Consider the following 18,058-nt stretch of genomic DNA (forward strand, 5'->3'; position numbering starts at 1 on the left):
CGATAAGTATTTGAAAATAAACGCACTGAGCAGCTTTCGCAACAACACTAAGAGTTTTTTAAATATAGTTCACAGCTTAAAGCACAAGTCTGACTGCCAAAACAGCACGCTTTGCAGCACACCAGGTCAACCAGCTTCCTTACCCCTCCGCCATCTCACTGCCCTGAGGGAAGCACAAAAACAAGACACTACACTTAAGGTTAATTTTGCTCTAAAACGTCAGCCAGCCTTGCGCCAAAGAAGAAATGGAGAAGGGGGCTTGAGGAACAATCAGTTCCCCATGTCGTCAGAGGCCAGCTCACTGCTGGGACAGCTCTGAGCCCCACCAGGCAGACCCAGGGGACTCCCAAGGAGGGCAAGCCCATCCAGAAGAGCCCAGGTCAGCATGGAAGCCAAGAACCCCAACCGCCAGGGACAGCCTCCCTGCCCATTCCTTTCTGGTATTTGGTTCACTTTTAGCTTACCAAAGTTTTTCTAGAAAAAAAGTGTAAGCGGTTGACTAAACTACTATTTCAGTTTGGGTATAAATTTCAAATATCACCTTATCCCCAAATCCAACTATCCTGATTAACAAAGAGTGAATGTTTTTATAAATTAATAAAAACAGTAAAGAGGGAGTATTTTCCAACAGTAAAGAGGGAGTAAAGGTTTTGTTGAAATACATTACTTGTAATTAATTTACATTTAAAAAACCCCTTTTGGGGCCTCTTTTCTATATATTGATTGTTCTTTCCACACTGAAAGGTGTCTTTACAACCATTGTGGGGGGGCGGGTAAAAATTATACAAGGATATAAGACAGATTCTCCTCATTCCCCCAACGATTTTAAAGGCTTATGACTCATGTAAGGATTTCATCCTGAGAAAAGAATTACTCAGGATGAAAATATATGGATTCACACATAAATCCAAAAGCCGTTTATGAAGAATCTTCGCTCAATAAAGCGGATTTTCTTTTGGACGTCTATCTCAGAGTGGGGATGAGCACGAGGCTTGATAATATTTTACCGTGAAGAGCATAGTTCGATTTTCCTCAATATCCGTTGGCTGCACAATATTGTGTCCACTAATTAGGTGGTTCTCGATGTCGTTTTCCTCAAAAGAGCTGAAGATACTACTACTACTTCGAAGGCCTCCATCTTGAAACTCCCTCTTAAAAGCCAGAGAGCGCAGCCCGGGCTGGGAGAAGGACTTGCGCATGGGCCTCCGGCCCTGCTCGCCATTCCCCACCGGCTGGAGCACAGACCGGAATTTATCCGTGAGGGAAAACCCTCCATCAGGGTTGGTGGTTTCCGAATTCTGAGACCCCAAGTCAAATTCGGCTTTCCTGCTGCAACTGACGTGATTGAACTTCTCGATGCACTCGTCGATCAGGGCTGGCGGGGCCTTCTTGTGAGCCACCGTCACCCGGCCGCAGAAGAGCACCTCGAACTTCTTGGCAAAGGAGTCGTCAAACTCCGACGGGCAGTGGAGCTCCTCCTGGCGGGCAATCTTCCCGGCCTGTCGGATGGAGCTGATGATCTCAGGCACCTGCAGAGAAAAGAAGGAGAGTTACTTGGAACTTGCAGTAGCTGGTCCTCCCACGCTGACACACACAGGGCACGAATACACAAGGAGCCGACATTATGCTCTGCCCATCCGCTCTCCCACCTGTTCCACCACATGGCACTGAAGGAGGATCCCACGGGGAATCTGGGACCATGAATGCCTTCCCATGAGAGCGAAATGCACAACATTCACAGAGAAGAGACGGGGAACAATATTTACTCAGCACCTCTCACGTGCCAGGGGCTATGCTGGAGGATTCACATGCCACAGCACCCCACAAGGTTAAGTAACTAGCCCATGGATGTACAGCCCAATATGGCAAGCCTTGGATTCAAACCAAGGCTGGTTCCACGCCAAAGCCAAAGGTCCTCTCTGGAGAAGCTGTCACCTCCCAGAGGTTTGTCTCCGATGTGGCTCACCAAACATCATGCCATTATTCTAGATTTCATGGCAGTGTATCTTGGAAAGTCTTCAATAATAAATGGCTGGGATAAGGTTGACACATAAAGACTAAATTTATCTTATAAAAAACATTTTTTCAAATCATAACATCATTATTTTCCTCAATGACTACTGACAATTTATTACTAAGTCTTGTATTTCCTAACAGTTGAATAGGATTGACTACAAGCTAGGAGGGTTGTGGTTGGGTTTTTTTTGGTGAGGAAGATTGGCCCTGAGCTAACATCTGTTGCTAATCTTCCTCTGTTTGTTTGAGGAAGATTGTCCCTGAGCTAACATCCATGCCAATCTTCCTCTATTCTTTTGTACATGGGACGCCGCCACAGCATGTCTTGACTAGCGATGTGTAGGTCCACGCTGGGGATCTGAACCTGCAAACCCCATGCCATCGAAGCCAAGTGCGTGAACTTAACTACTACACCACGGGCTGGCCCCCAGAGCTAGGAGGTTTTAATCAAGGAGTAAGCAACCCAGGACAGTGTCATTTTCACAACAACATGCTGGGGCTTCTTCCCACGGAGATGCCAAGCCACTGAGTTCTATGTAAACTTATGATCAAGAGAATGAACAAAAGGGTCTCATGTGCTACCATCGTCCCTTCTGCCGTACCTTCTCATCATTAACTTCTGACAAGACCCTTCAAAGCAGCAGCAGACACGAAGGCAAATCTTCGACCACAGAGAGCAAGCATCAGCATCACCTGGATGAAAAACAGCTCCAACACCACCACAGACAAGCAGGAATTCAACCTTCCTAAGGAAGGGCCTCGTCTTTGTTATGACCTAAAACCCAAAGCAATTTTTTCCTTTTTTTCCTATGTAAGAAAATTCAATTTAAGGCCCAATACCTTAAAGGCCCAGTGTCTTTTTAATGATATTATAGAGAGAGAAAAAAGAACCCTTTTCAATTCATGTCAAAGATCAACATATACAGCACAGGCAGGTTTTAGCAGATTTAAAATGCTTCTATTCTCTGATAATGAGATAATCCCCAAAGACCCAAAGATTTTTCTGTGATTTCATAACAAACACATCTTAAAGACCATATGTCTGCCATAAAGATTATGTTATATCCGTTCAAGGTATTTTATCATAAAAAAGAGTCAAAATATCTTTATGGATATTTTATATTTAAAAATTGATTCCTAAAGCATAAGACCTAAACAATACCAAATAAGTCAAAATTTTAATACACGTTAAGCATTTATCTGCACTGAGTATTTGCTCGTGCTGTAGCTCACTTCTCTACTGACAAATAATTATACATGAGATGGACACCTAAAACTTGTTCACCAATATCAAAGAGAGAAGAAAGAGGTAGGAAGCCTAGATTTTATTCACAGCTCTGCCAACAAGTCACTACAGGAACTTAGCAAAAAGAGCCTCAGTTTCTCTCTCTGGGGAAAAAAATAAAGCTTATAAGACTTTTCAGGTAAAAGTTATTTCTCTGAGGTAAAAAAATAACGATATTTTTCAAAGAAAAATAACCAATTTATGCAAGTAAAGAAGCTTGTCGGTGCTCTGAGCAAGTGTGTGAAATTATTTTTATCAAGAGTCATGTGAATCTTCTCAATTATTAACCCCGCCCTGAATGGAAAATTGAAAACTGACAGTCTTTGGAGGCTTGTTAAAAGAGCTGACGTTTCTATAAGCTGGGTCTTCCACTGCCCCTGAAGAGAGTAATGGTGTCTTTCATTATACACCCAAGGGAGAGAAAATGTGTGAAGTCACGTGATCTGTGGTGACTCAGTAGTAAATAACACAAACATGAGTAAGACACAAAGTCGAGAACCTGACTGTTCCCTCGCTTCATGGGGGTAGAAGAGGCTAAAAGTACGTCTGACCTTGGCCAGGGCCGAGGCTGTGGAATTTTTTCCAACCAGCAATCCCTCCCGTACTTCAATCAGAATCTCTAAAAGACAGGCTTCAGTCAAAGACCAGCGCCTCCTCTCCTCGCTCAGGTGAGCTGTGATATGGATATCAAGGAGATAACTGGGCTTAAAAAAAAATCACCGGGCTCCTGACCAGAATATAACAACTTCAGAACGTTTGAAGGCATATTGCCAAACGTAGTTTCAGCAATAAACTGTAAACAGTTAAAAATTTATTGTTGTTTAAACATTACTGTAAGTCAAATCTACCAGGACACTCTTTCAATCAAAAGTGGGCTCCACCTGTGTGTAAGTTTGTAAAACTTTACCGAGCCTTTAGTCCCCTTTACCAGAAAAGACCTAGGACACTGTTTTTCGAAAAATGAATGCATAATGTCCACTTGTGATGAAATCTCGAATTCTCCATTCTTTATAACTCTCTCCTGGACTCATCCACACTGTCACCTGTTACGTGAGGGAACTGAGTTACTGACATCATTTTATGTCCACACACTTCTCTAAGTATGACTAGATGCCAGGAGGGAGGGCCTGAGAAGCCAGCCCTGCCTGGGAAGGGAATGGGGCCTGAGGAAGGTTTAGTTAGAATCCTTTACAGTAATTGAGGGGGGTCTCCTGGGAGTCCGGACTAAGAACCAAGCACTGAAGATGGAGAGAGGCTGAACAAAAGATTCTGGAAGACAGAATCCACAAGACTTGGTGATTACCCAGATGGGGGAGTTGAGGGCACAGAGACCGCTGTGACTGGCAGAGCTCTGGATTAGCCTTCTCTAGTAGGGAATACAGAAGAAGCAGATCTGGGGAGACAATACAATGAGTTCTACTTTTGTACACGTTGAGTAAAGGCATTTAGTGGAGGGCTGGACAAACAGGGCTGGAGTCCACGACAGGAGATGGAGATTGAGACACCAACAGCTCATCTACAGGAGGTGGCTGACGCCGTGGGAACAGAAAAAGGGAAAGTAAAGGAAGGGGGCAAAGACGGGACCTGAGGACACACCAAGATTTCAGGTGTAAAGAAACTGAGGAATCACAGGCAGAGAAGTGGGAAGGCAGGCAGGCAAGGATGCTGTCAGAGATGCCCAGGCAAGCAAGCACTCCCTTTTCAAGACGGGGAGAGGAGGTGACTGAGAATAAACTACGGACTGAGACAGGCCTGCTGGAGCTGGCAGCTTACAGAGACATGTAAAAACAAAGAAAGGGGGCAATGCCAATACGAACCCCCCAAAATAAGCTCCCTTAACTGAAAAACATCTCAAGGTGAAATCTTAGTCTATAAGAACATACACTTCAAGTTACAATATTTACTGCAAATACACAGACCCTTTTAGGGCAAATATGCTGAGGTCACTGGTGTTTATTCCCACTGATACAATCTGGGTACTTTTAACAAAAATCTTTTTTTATTTTAGTTACAGCAATAGCATCTACGTCATTTCTGATTGCAGATAAGCAGATAAAGTAAATCAAAACTACAGCAAAAATAATCTGAAAAGCATTTTACTGAGATAAATTCAATATGGGTTTGAAATTTGATTTTATTTCCTTTTACATTGGAAATCACAACAAAAATGTTAATTAAAATGCATCACCAATACGGAATAAACAGGCCCCGTTGAGACATACAAAAATTTACTGAACTGCTCTTCTGTCGACCTATTTGAGAATATACTAAAGCTTAATTTTAAAGTAAATCTGCAGTTATTTCACGACCAAAACAAGTTTCTAATGAGTTCACATACTAACAAATGCACAATATAATATGAAGTTTCTGCAGCAGGCTTAAGTGAATACTGTTTTATAAGTAGCTGGAAAATGATACTCTAAGAGTATTAGAAATATTCATTTCTGTAAATAAAGTCCTTATTTAAGCATTTGGGTCAACGTTCTTTGTAAGGATTTTGGGATTTTAGAGGATTATAAACACACTGCAAGTGTAATTTTATTCACAAGGACTTGGGAAAGAGCTCCTGAAATGGTATTTAGAAGGAAAAGTCATTTTTCTTTGCATTTACACTATTGTTTTTCTGTAACTAGTAATAAATATTAAATGAATCTAAAGAAGCTTGTATTTAAAATTCTAGCATTTTTTCCCATTATTTAACATTAAAACATTCCAAAACTGCAAAAATATGGAGGCCATATTTTTGTCCCTTGAAATGTTCTCACTGCAAGCAGTTAAAACAAGCACTTCAAACAAAATTATTATTCAGCATACTTATTTTCCAGAAGGAAAATACTTTTGTTTGCCTTAGTAATAAGTGGTTATTTGTATTTGTTGGTCATAAACAAGGTAAATAGGTGAATAAAACTAAACCAAGTATTTCTTCACTCTCTTACACGCCTTGAGTTTCACACAAAACACTTAAATATCTTCTCATTAGTGCTCACCACTTAAATTATTTAAAGATAATAAAACACTTATCTGACACTTTCTAGATAAGACACATGTGAGCATTCATATTATCCATGATTCAGTCTGCTGAGACTAGATTCAACATAAAGATGCAAATACACCTCATACAGTGAATAAGACGTGATTCCTCCCCACCTTACGAGGCTCACAGTCTAGGAAGGAAGAGACACTCTAAATATGTGATTTCCAATATAGTGTGACAGACGCTAGAACATGAACAGGAGCAAAGCAACTGAATGCGTGCTCAAGAAGGCTGGCCCTGAGTAGAGGTCTGTCTTGAATTAACACATCAACCCCTGCCTTGCGCTTACAATGAGCAGAAAGGTCAGATTAGTGTGTTACATCTTCCCAAAAGAGAGATCACATGTGCTCTCATCAGCTGGCTAAGGAAGCATCTGGCACATAAGAAATGCTAATGACTGCCAGCCCCTGACACAGGGCACACACCCTGGCTCATCGCTGCCTTTCTGTCTTTCGGGTCTTGATCTTGCATCGTATGTAAAGGAGAAGCAGCGGTATTCAGTTTCCCTTGCTCTGAAGTGGCAAAGTGGATAAACTCCTGGCAGCTTTTAAACCCACAGAAAGAGTCTACACAAACACAAAGCCCAGTGTCACACTCTAAAATAATCCTCTGGAAGGTTCACTACAACCTTCTGACTAAACCAACACATTTCTACAGACGTTTAAGACAATGATTCTAAAAATCCAACAAGAGAAGTAATTTAACAGCCGCAGGAGCTAATAAAAGAGGGTGGGAGAAGGGATCACTGTAAGAGTATGAAATTATTTTGTAAGTTTTCTAAAACAATTTTTAAAAGTCAAAACATTTTGATGGGTCAGCATAAATATTGACAGAAACCATGGAATAAATCACTGAATGTTCAACCTGGGAACCTAAGTCCTCAATGTCCAACCCTCTTCATTTAATGCAATGATTCCCAACTCAAATGTAGCTGCATATTAGAATTGCCAGTATTTTAAAAAACTAACGTCTAGCCCCACCCCAGTCTAGATGAAGCACCCACTGGGAGGTGGGGCCCTGGGATCTGCAGTTCTCAGAAGCGTCCGGGCAGTTCTAACGGGCAGAATCCCAGATTTACCACCTGTCCGGTTCACGCTCCCACCGTGTCCCGGACACCATCATACCCAAAAACTGTTTGATTATTAAGGCCCTAGGCAAGCTGGGAATAGCAATAATGCAGCCCAACCACACAGATCCAGACCACGCTTACAGCAGAGACAAAGAAACCAGCAAAGACACAAGTACAGAATCGCCACACAAATATTTGACAACCTATCTATACCATTTAAGGGCAAATTTGGTTTGCAAATAAATTCACCGCATTTCACAGGTCTTAGCTAATTAAATACATAAGACTGAATACCTTATAAGAAATGCTACTCTGTAATTTTGATCAGTTTACTTCAAAATAAGCTCTCAAAGATTAAGAAACACTCAAATATAAAGCACTAGCACTTAACCATAGCAGTCACCCAACATTAGTTCTATATGGTGCACAATTTTGAAAACCGACACTGGGGTCCCTTTTCCACAAGGCAGAGAACTACCTAAATGTGCTAGGAGAAACCGGGAAACAAAGCATGGGCTCCTTCTCCAGGGCACACACCATAATCAGCTTTTACAAATGAAATTTTGTCACTGAGGGAGAGTGCTTCATTCAATAAAGGAATATTTGGTCAAATAGTATGTATTTATAAACAAAACAGTAAAATCAGCTAGAGCACTGGGTACCAATACTGTTTTGCTTCTACTTAAAATCATTCAGGACCAAACATATTACACTTATTAAAATTGATTTTTTTGGTAGTTAAAAAATTTATTTATTTATTTATTTATTGGTGAGGAAGATTGACCCTGAGCTAACATCTGTGTCAATCTTCCTCCATTCTGTATGTGGGACACTGCCACAGCCTGGCTTCACGAGCGGCACATAGGTCCGTGCCTAGAATCCCAACCTGCAAACCCCAGGCTGCTGAAGCAGAGCATGTGAACTTAACCACTATGCCACCAGGCTGGACCCCATTAAAATTGGTTTTTAAGCTAACAAGTGCCCATGTGTTGTCTTTTCATATCCAAATTGAAACTGACTCCATTTTTCCCTATAAAAAAGAGAATATATAAAATTTTAGATATCAAAAAGTCTTCAGAAAGCTGTACAACTTGTTTATCCATTATCCCCATGCTCCTCTGCTCCCTGCTACGTGGAATGAGAAAGGACTATAATCACATCTAATATAAAAACACTGAGAAACAGGACCAAAACACACAAGTAATTTGCAAAGTATCTGCACACTGCCTCACAGTTCTAAATACGCCACTCCAAGATGATGTTGCTTCTCTCAAAGGTAACTTTCTTGCTCTTGCACCAGGGCCTACGTCTGCCACTGGACTGGGGGCAGTCCTCAGAGACAGGGAGGGCCGGAGTACCACGTGGCCCTGCCCTCCCTCCACGATGCACATCCCTCCTCTGCTTACTTGTAAGCAGAGTCCACCTCAATGAAAAACACAGCAAAGGAATTTTCTGGGTTTCAGCCAGACATCCAGGGGCAAGTCTCATTTCTTAGGTAAAAGATAAGGCTTTCCCCACCCAGAGGAATATGAATGGGAAAAGCAGGGCTCCCAGTGCCAAGTGCAGGGCTCTGAGCCACAGCAACAAGAAACAGAGTCGTCCCCATGGAGGCTGCGCCGTGTCTCAGAACCCAGGCTACCTGGCCCAAGGCTGGGAACAGCACCACGCAAGCCAGACAAACACCAAGCAGAGGCACACCCATTCCCTAGGTCACACGGTCTAGTCCTTCTAATCAAACCGCCTTACTTCTCAGTAAACTGCAATACCCTAGACTCCTGCATAACTAGCCCCGACAGCACCTGACAGTCTCACTCTGTGTACTTAAAACACACCAAATGGAATCAGGTGATCAGAATGGAGGCAGCTACTGGAAAATGCGGGCTTTGCACTGGAATTCTTCCCCTCTCTATCCCCTTGTTTTCAGAGGAAAATAAAGCATAAGCTTTTCCCTCCGGGATGCCTCCTTCCTATGTCTGCTCTGCTCCCCCAGTCCCTGGGGTCTCCACTCCCAGTCAGCACCAGCCAGGTGCCTCTGGGCCAACCAGGCTGACGTCTCTGGGCTGAACTGAAAAGTCAACCATTTCAGGACCAAGACTTTTGCAAGCAGGTTGCTGCTGAGCAGATGGGACATAAAAGAGAACTGCCTTACCCCCTGGCTCTGACTCCAGGGGCCGAGGTTGGGCCTTTTTCCTGGGCCCCAGCAAGGAGCAAGACGGGGCTGCGGCATCTTGCCTTGGTGTGAAAGGGCTAACCTCAAGAACCAAGGAAAAACAAGTACTAATTGTTTTACTACTTCCCAGTAATCCAGCTTCCTTTTTAAACATAGCAGCAGAATGTGTTTTTTAGTCATCTTTTATTTCCAATAATAAGTTTAATACATATCTATGTAAAAGAAAAATACAGAAACATATAAAGTTGCCCATAATCCCAAGCCCAGAAATATTCAGTTAATAGTTTTGTTTTTCTTAAATGTGGTTCTTTGTGTATAATAAATAGTAATTTCCTTTACAAAAAAAAAATCAGATCAGTGTTCTGCAACTAACTTTTATCATCATGGGCATATTGTATTGACATGTCAATCCATTACAGAACCATCTCATTCCTTCCTGATAACCACAGCATCAGTTTCATTCACTGCTAACAGTGTACACAACAGAAATATAAAAAAAATTTAACCTATTCAAGATCCGATTCCAATCAACCCTATGCTAGCTGTCTCAACTCTGCTCAACAATAAGCCATTTTGGCCAAAGTGTGATGAGGATCCCAAACTTTGCATAAACTGCCTAGACCCCTCCTTGTATTCAGAGGATGTAAGGTGTTTGTGTGAGGTGAGTAGGAGAAATGATAAGAGTGAATCCAGTACTGCTTACTAGACCAGAGAGAAACATTCCATTCAAGGGAGAGAGGGATCTGGGAGCAGAAACTGAAATAGAATAACCTTTAAAAAGACAGAGATGAACATTCGCTGCTGCTGGTCACAACTATTAGGAGAAAGTCAGCCCTAATTCCTGCCCCAGCTGAAGCCATGAATCTACAGATCCTACAGGGGAATCCTTGCTGAAAATGCTGAAAAAAGCTCCAAACTCTGCAGCTTCACACGCAAGTCGGGGCAAGTCAGCCAACTGCTTAGAACTTCAGCATCATCTTCCCTCAAAACAGGATATCACCAGCTACCCTGGAGGTGGTTTTGAGGATGAAATTACACAATGAATGAGAAAGTTGTTAGTACAGAGCCTAGCACACATTAGCTCCCAATAAGCTGTCACCTTCAGGTTTGCAAAACAGGAAAAGGTCACCTCTCTTAAAGTAACAGCACCCAATGAGCTTGCTGTTATTTCAACTGCCTTTCAGTACAGAACTGGTAATACATGACAAAAATGTATTCTAATCGGCCAGCAGAAGATAATGGCAATCACATTTTAAAAGTCCAACCTCATTCCCAAACATCCTGCAGACAACAGAACTCTCCCCTCCCTCACCCCACGTCCAACTTCCCAGCCAGCCCAAATACACAAGAGTAGGAAAGCTCTGATTCAAACAGCTAAGGAAGGAGAAGATCCCCTTCTCCTCCTTCCGCCAGCTCTGAGCCATCTCAAGGACCCACAGGAACAAAGTGTGAAACCACTTCCTTATAAACTGTGCGGGTCTGTGAGTGGCAGGCGGTTTTGTGGCACACTCAGGACAGTGCTACAAACTTCGCGGCATAAAATGCCTAAATGCTTGATGTCAGCTCGAAGAGGGCAGAATTACTGTCTATTTTGCTCACCGAGGTAGCCCAAAGTACCCAGGACAGTGCCTGGTGCACAGCATGTACTTGATAAATTTGCTCAATGTATAAATGATTGCAATTGAAAATGAAAATCTAGTCACTTCAAGGTTTTTAAGTCATGAGAAAGACACATCTCAAGTAGGGACTGCCCTGTGGCCGAGTGGTTAGGTTCACACACTCCGCTTCAGCGGCCCAGGGTTTTGCCGGTTTGGATCCTGGGCACAGACCTAGCATCGCTAACCAGGCCACGCTGAAGCAGTGTCCCACACAGCACAACCAGAGGCACTCACAACTAGAATATACAACTATGTACTGGGGGGGCTTTGGGGAGAAGAAGAAGAGGAAAAAACAAAAACAGATTAGTGACAGATGTTAGCTCAGGTGCCAATCTTCAAAAAAAAAAAAATCTCAAGTAGACCTCAGAAGAGAAAACCATAATAAAGCTGTAATATCTTCAGCACAATGCCCGCGCATAGCATGCATGCAACAAATATTTGCAGAAGGAACAAATGCGTAAAAATAGTGAACCAGAAACAGTAGGATTAAGTCCTTTTGGATTATAAGATTTTTCTAGACAGCTGAAGGCTGACCCTTTTAAGCGCCTAAGCTATTTTAACCATTTTTGGTTGGGAATCATCTCATGTATTTTTTTCAAAGGCTATAGAGAATGCAGTTTAACCCTTTCTTCTTTGTGGTGAGCATAGACCACAAGAGCTACTGAGGTTATGTTAAGCTGTGTGCTGCACTGGGTTGGGACAACAGGCCCGACCATATGGTACGGTATCCCAGGCGTCTTAGGTGAAATGCGTAACTCAGCTTTTAATTACATACCCCACATTCCTCCCAGTCCTCTCTAGGCAAATGCTGGCACGCTCTCTCTCAGATGGACCCCAGGGACCAGTGGAGAGGTTCCCAGTCTTTTTGTGCCACAGACCCTCTGACAGACCCCTAGGGGACCCTTCTCAGAATTAGGTTTTCAAATGCATAAAATAGAGCACAAGGCAATACAAAAGAACTTAATTTTACTAAAAGGGAATTATCCAAATAATTACGATATAGGATTTACATGCTTATTACCATACTTAACAAGACCTAGTGGCACGCCAAGTTACTACTGTAATGCAAAGTAACAATGAGCATATACAGTATTTTTGAGAAATGTGTGAACTGTAATGCAATATGAAAATAACTGATTTTATTTATGTTACCATCACAGGAGTTGCTAACACTACTGATTCTATTGATGTTATTACCATCAGAGGAGCTGCTAACGCTACTAGGTTTGATGACTACATACATAATTGAAGGAGATGTTAAATTTCAGTTAGAGGTTATAAAAATAAAGATATAATTTTTTCCCCATCCAAGTTTATGGAACCCCCGGACTTCCATCCTCAGATCTTAGGTTAAGGATCCTTGGACTAAAGGAAGCCCAGGGGGTGGGGGTAGGGGTGGGACCAGCTACAACTAACTCAAAGATATGATCACCATCACCACCACGTCATCTCTCCTGGGACCACGATGTGTAGATGTTGTAAATACAAATAATGAAACAAAGCCATCCTACCATTCCACTGCAAACATAAATCCAACTGAAAATGGGAAAGCTGTGCCAAAAGCTATAGTCATCAAAGTCTACAAAGAGAAATTAAAATGGCATGATGCAGTCAATAAGGAAAGCAAACTCTAATTGGGTAGAACTCAAGTGTCCATTAGTTAAGAGTTATGGAATTAATTTCTACATAATGTAAATTCTTCATCAATAAAAACCATTACAACTCTTTTCAAATGTTACAAATACTCAACTTAAGTCTGATGTGATTTATTTCCTAGCTAGTCCTCGAATGTGACAATTTAGTCTAATATACAGACAGATGGAAAATTATTTTCAACTATCAACTTATTATTCCTGCCAACGGGAGAACAGGAAAAATATGAAAAAATAAATACCTTTAAAACCTCATTTCAAGACACTATTATTTGGGTTGCAGCTCACATTTGATAACTGAAGGCAAGCAGGGGAGCCTTTACGCTAGAATATTCTTTCATCGACTCCCCACTAGCATCTGCTGATTCTTCCAGATCCAGTTCGAGCATCTCCTCTGCCCCACGGCCCCACAGGGCTGGTCCCCCTGGGTTCCTACACTGTTGCAACACAGGTCACAAGCATGGCGTCTGTCTCCCATACCATACCTTGGGCTGGGGGTGGAGTACTGTTTGATTCAGTACTCCATGCAGGTCTGCCCCTGCAGGTCTGTGGCAGTGTTTACTAAACACACACACTTTAATGTGAGGAGCAAATAAATGGCAGTTTTCAGCTTCTCCACCTTAAAGTGTAGATAATGTAATACGAATTTGCCTCAATTTAAATATATTTACTTGAAAATTCACCAAAGTCCTGTAGGTAAACTGTGCCAGTCAAAACAAAAGAAACAAAGAATAAAATGGCTTTATTTCCTAACCTTACCTAGTATCAGGCAGAGAAAAGTGTGACACCAGTGTTTTATATCATCACATGCACACCGTCGAGGGGAAAAGCTAAACTGCTGACACCTTCACTTGAGCTGAGTCATTTAAGTTAACAGAGTATCTCAGGCATTACCACCACTCATGGAAGCCAGCTAGGTGCCAGAAGCCACGCTTCACACAGATAATCTCTGCGTTCTCAACAACCCTCTGAGGAAAACACGTCATTTCCATTGTACAGAACGGAGACTTCCGCATCAGTGCTGGGCACCAGAGCTGTAGATGAACGTGGCACCGTCTTGAGTGGGCCCAGAAACACACTCTCTTTAGAAAACGAGGCGATGGAGGCCATGGGAGCTAAAGGGCCTCAGCTCAACAGGTGAACAGGGGAGAGGCACCTCCTTCTGGGGGCGGGCAGGACAGGAGGAGAGGGGTCAGAGAACACTGCTGAAGGCGAGGAGCCCCGGCTGAGACTTCAAGGCTCAAGTAGAGGCTGGTCAGGAGAGGTGAGGAAGGAGCTCTCCAGGCCCTGCACACAGCCTGCCCCAGGCCACCGGCACACCCTGAGACTGGACAAGTGAGGCTGGGCCAATTTACACCATCAACAGATCACATGGTTGCTGTGGAGAACTTGCGCTTGATGGAAAAACACCCGAAGAAGAATGACAGGCAGGAGGATGCTGAAGAGGAAATGGCTGAGTTACCTGCCTTCATCCCCAAAAGAGGACGGGTCCTGGAGGCAGGGGCTTAGTCACCGCTGTGCTTAGCTAGCACTGTTCCTCAACTCAGATGGAATAAATGAATGACGAAAGACCGAATGAGCAACTGATGAGGAAGAAATGATAACCTCAACCAGGGCAGCGGCAATACAAACGGAGAGAGAAGAGGATCAAGTAAAGAACTATTCAGAAAGTACAATGAGCAAGAACTGGTAACAGACTGAATGTGAAAGGTGAGAGGTTAGACGGCAGAACCATCCACCAAGACAAAAAAAATCCAGAAACCCGAACACAAGTTACAATTCAATATTTACTCGTGACAGTTTTCTCTCTTTTCAAGAACATTTCATTCCTGAACGAAAAGTGGAAATTGTGCAGATAGGGGAGGCTACAGCTCAGAAAACAATTCCCCTCCCCCATGCACCCAGTGGCACTTGGCCTTCTGGCCAAAACTTCTGACAGATTACAACAAAAGTGGAATACATTAACTCTCTTGAGGCTCCAAGAAACCACTTGTAAGTATGTGTGAAGAGCTGTTATTTCTTCTTATTTTCAGCAAGAGATGCAATTTAAAACAATGTTCATCAATAAAAAACATCTGGAAGGAGCTACCTCTCTCCGGGTAGCAGAAATATGGCGGTTTGTTATTTTCACTTATCAGTATGTTATTTCTCTATAGTTACATACATTGCTTTTGTAATCTTAAAAAAGGTTATCCTTAAATTTTTAAGAGAGCACATTTTTCTTAAACTTTAAGAAATTTTAGAGGTTACTGTCTACTGTTTTTAGGTAAAGTCTTCAAGAGGCAAAATTATTTGGAGAGAGGAAAAAAATCTTCATTGTAAATATGATAAATTATCTCAGTGTAGCAGTGAAATGGCATACATTTCTAAGTGCCCCCAAATGCTTTACTATGTAACACACAAAAGCCTTTAAGTTATGAAATGCAATCTGAACAACTTCAATATCTACAGAAAGCAAAAACTTTAGATGACAGTCTAAAAGCAATATTCAAAAGACTGTCCTATTACATGCATAGGTAATTACTTGAGACAAAAATGTGTAGCTCAAATCAAAACTGTGGTAATAGTATGAACCGGTCTGTTTTATGAAGCTGACAGCTCAAACTTGAGTTTGGATACCCCTGTTAATCAGATAAAGACTCGCTACTTCCTAGGAATCGTAGTAAAATGAATGTAATTCAAATTATCACATCTGTGGACACAGTATGGAATCACACTGACAACGCCAATATTCATTTTTTTAAAAACATAAAATAATTTCTAGCATAGGGCTACCCCTCTCATATACAGTGCTTTTGCTCAAATTATTAAAAGCCCAATCCCTGTTCTCCCCCACCTGGCAGACAAAAACCCATGGGTGGCAGACTTTGGTAAGCCACATGTGGGCGGATCTCAGCCCCTGCTCAAGCTGCTGGGTGGGCGCCTTTGTGAAGTACGCAACCTGAAGAAACATAGAGAGCAGCTCAGTCACCAGCATCTGCGACATCCATGGTAATTTCCACGTGAGGGTTAGAAATTGAAACTTACTAATATATGATTTCCAGGCTCAAGCAGCAGAATGGGTTCTGGTATGCATCAATCAATCAATCATTTAGTTTTTAAATACACTACACTAGCTTTTACAGCATTAACTGCATTCTTGAATAAAACCCATCACATATGTTCAAGAATCCTGAACTTCATTCAGATCAGTAGTAGAAACAGGTCTTTCCTCTTATATCATTTCAGTCTTTTTCTTGAGAGAAACTATTCTCACCAAGTAGCCATTCCTTCTCTTTAATCTTAATCAACAGGCAAATCAGAACTTTGGCCAGCTAAGAATACTAGTTAGAAACGGTCTAATCTATTTTCCACTTGATATATTTTATACTTTATGTAATAGCAAGTGTAACAGTAACAACCCTGTTTGCTGCTCCATGACTTTCTCACAAGTTATAAATGTTAGATAACTTCAATAAATGTTTATAAAACTCAGATTCTTTCCTAGTACGTGATACCTCAAAAGCAGAATTAAGTGGCAAACACTTTCTTCCTGTTTTTAGAGATGAAGGAAATCAATCAAAAAAAATACACAAGACAAAAATAAAACAGTATAAGGCTGCACATACAATGAAGCTGTCCAAGTGTGAATTCATAACCAGTGCCCAGCCCTCGGCTAACGTTTCTCTTCCTCCCTGACCTGCCTACGCTCCGAGCGTGTGAGAAAGAAAACCTCATCTTGTCCGAGCACCCAAACAGCCCTCGACGGCCAGTTTCCCCAAGGCCGCTTACTCATGTGTCGCACTGAAGGGAATCCACTGCAGTACTCTCAAAATCACTTCCAGTGCCATAATTCTACCATTCTGTAAAAATAAATTAATAGAATGAAAATACAAAAAAGGAAATCCCAATATCAGGAACATGGTGATATATGTAAAGTATTATATGTAAGCTACAAAAAACAAAAAAGAAAAGTACCCATGGGGTAGACCCAGCTTGCCAGAAGTTCATGTGAAAAAGATTTAGGGATTTTAGTTGACTGTAAGCCCCGGATAAGCCAGCAGAATGGCCTGGATACCAAAAGAATGAAAAGGAACGAAAAGCCTATGGCATTAGGAGAAATGTCACCCTTACACTAAGAGAGGGGTCACAGCCTCACTGTCCTTCCTGCTGATCCAGCCACAGAGGAAGTTTCATTTTCAGTTATAGGACACTTGAAAAGCAGTAGCAACAAGGTGGCATGGTGTCTGCAAATCCAAGGATGGAGACTGGAGGAAGGAGCTAAGGGCGTTCAGCTTGGGAAAGTGAACACAGGAAACACTGTCACTGCCCGTGCAAGTCTGTTGCAGGCAAGAGGCATTACCACTCTTTCTCACAAATGGGAAGGAAAGAAGGTGGGACACAAACTGAGAAAGATTTCTGCTTAGAATATAAAAATCTCTCTTTCAATTAAAGCTACATAGAATGGTATGGACTTCTTGAGGAATGCTGAGCATCTCTTGAGAAGGTTCGAGCACTGGACGGAGGGAGCATGTCCACGCAGCTCAAAGTCAGACTTTCAATTTCCAGGGGCCTGGGTTTTATTTAAAGACAGGCACCGAGAATCTGCCTCTACCGTCAAGGGCTTCCTGACCAATAGTTCCCATTAGGCAGGAGTTTCAAAACATGGTTCCCTCTCTATCCAATCAGGACACTCGTGTGCGTGTGCGTGTGCGTGTGCGTGTGTGTGTGTGGTGTGGTGTGGTGTGGTGTGGCGTGGTGTAGGGGGAGGGAAAAGTGCTGACTTCATCTTCACAAGACCACATATTCTACAATCAGGAACATTCCTAGAGAACCAACACTGAAACCAAGGCTGACGAGATAAAGACTGGCTACAGCTGCCAAGAGCTGCCGCTGGGAATGTATTCAAAGCGCTGTTTTCCCATGCCAAGGGAATGGCTAATGTGTGTCGAGAAGCTTCAGCAACTCGCCGAAACTCAACTTTGATCTACCCTCCACTGATTCCACAATCAAGGAACAAGAATTCCACCTACCAAGTGAGAACTGTAGTCCCTGAATCCTAATGACATTTTCAAAAGTGAGATTTCATCTTGATTTACAAGTGGAAAAAAATAAAGTTAAGCCCTAAGGGGAGGAATGGTATAAGGAAATCTTACTAAAGCAATTACCTCCTTCAGAATCTATTTAGTAAAATG

General features: G+C 42.3%; 1 protein-coding gene across 6 annotated transcripts in view; it reads right to left on the reverse strand.

Annotated features, from left to right (window-relative positions):
- Positions 1–18,058, reverse strand: part of TBC1D1 (TBC1 domain family member 1) — a 217,699-nt gene that overhangs the window by 113,167 nt on the left and 86,474 nt on the right. For all 6 annotated transcript variants that reach the window (XM_008523029.2, XM_008523028.2, XM_070615168.1 and 3 more), the window contains one exon: positions 1,008–1,529. In XM_008523029.2, the coding sequence (XP_008521251.2) occupies positions 1,008–1,529 (522 nt within the window). The remainder of the gene's footprint in view (positions 1–1,007; positions 1,530–18,058) is intronic.

Source organism: Equus przewalskii, chromosome 3 (assembly GCF_037783145.1).
Source record: "Equus przewalskii isolate Varuska chromosome 3, EquPr2, whole genome shotgun sequence".
NCBI lineage: Eukaryota > Metazoa > Chordata > Mammalia > Perissodactyla > Equidae > Equus > Equus przewalskii.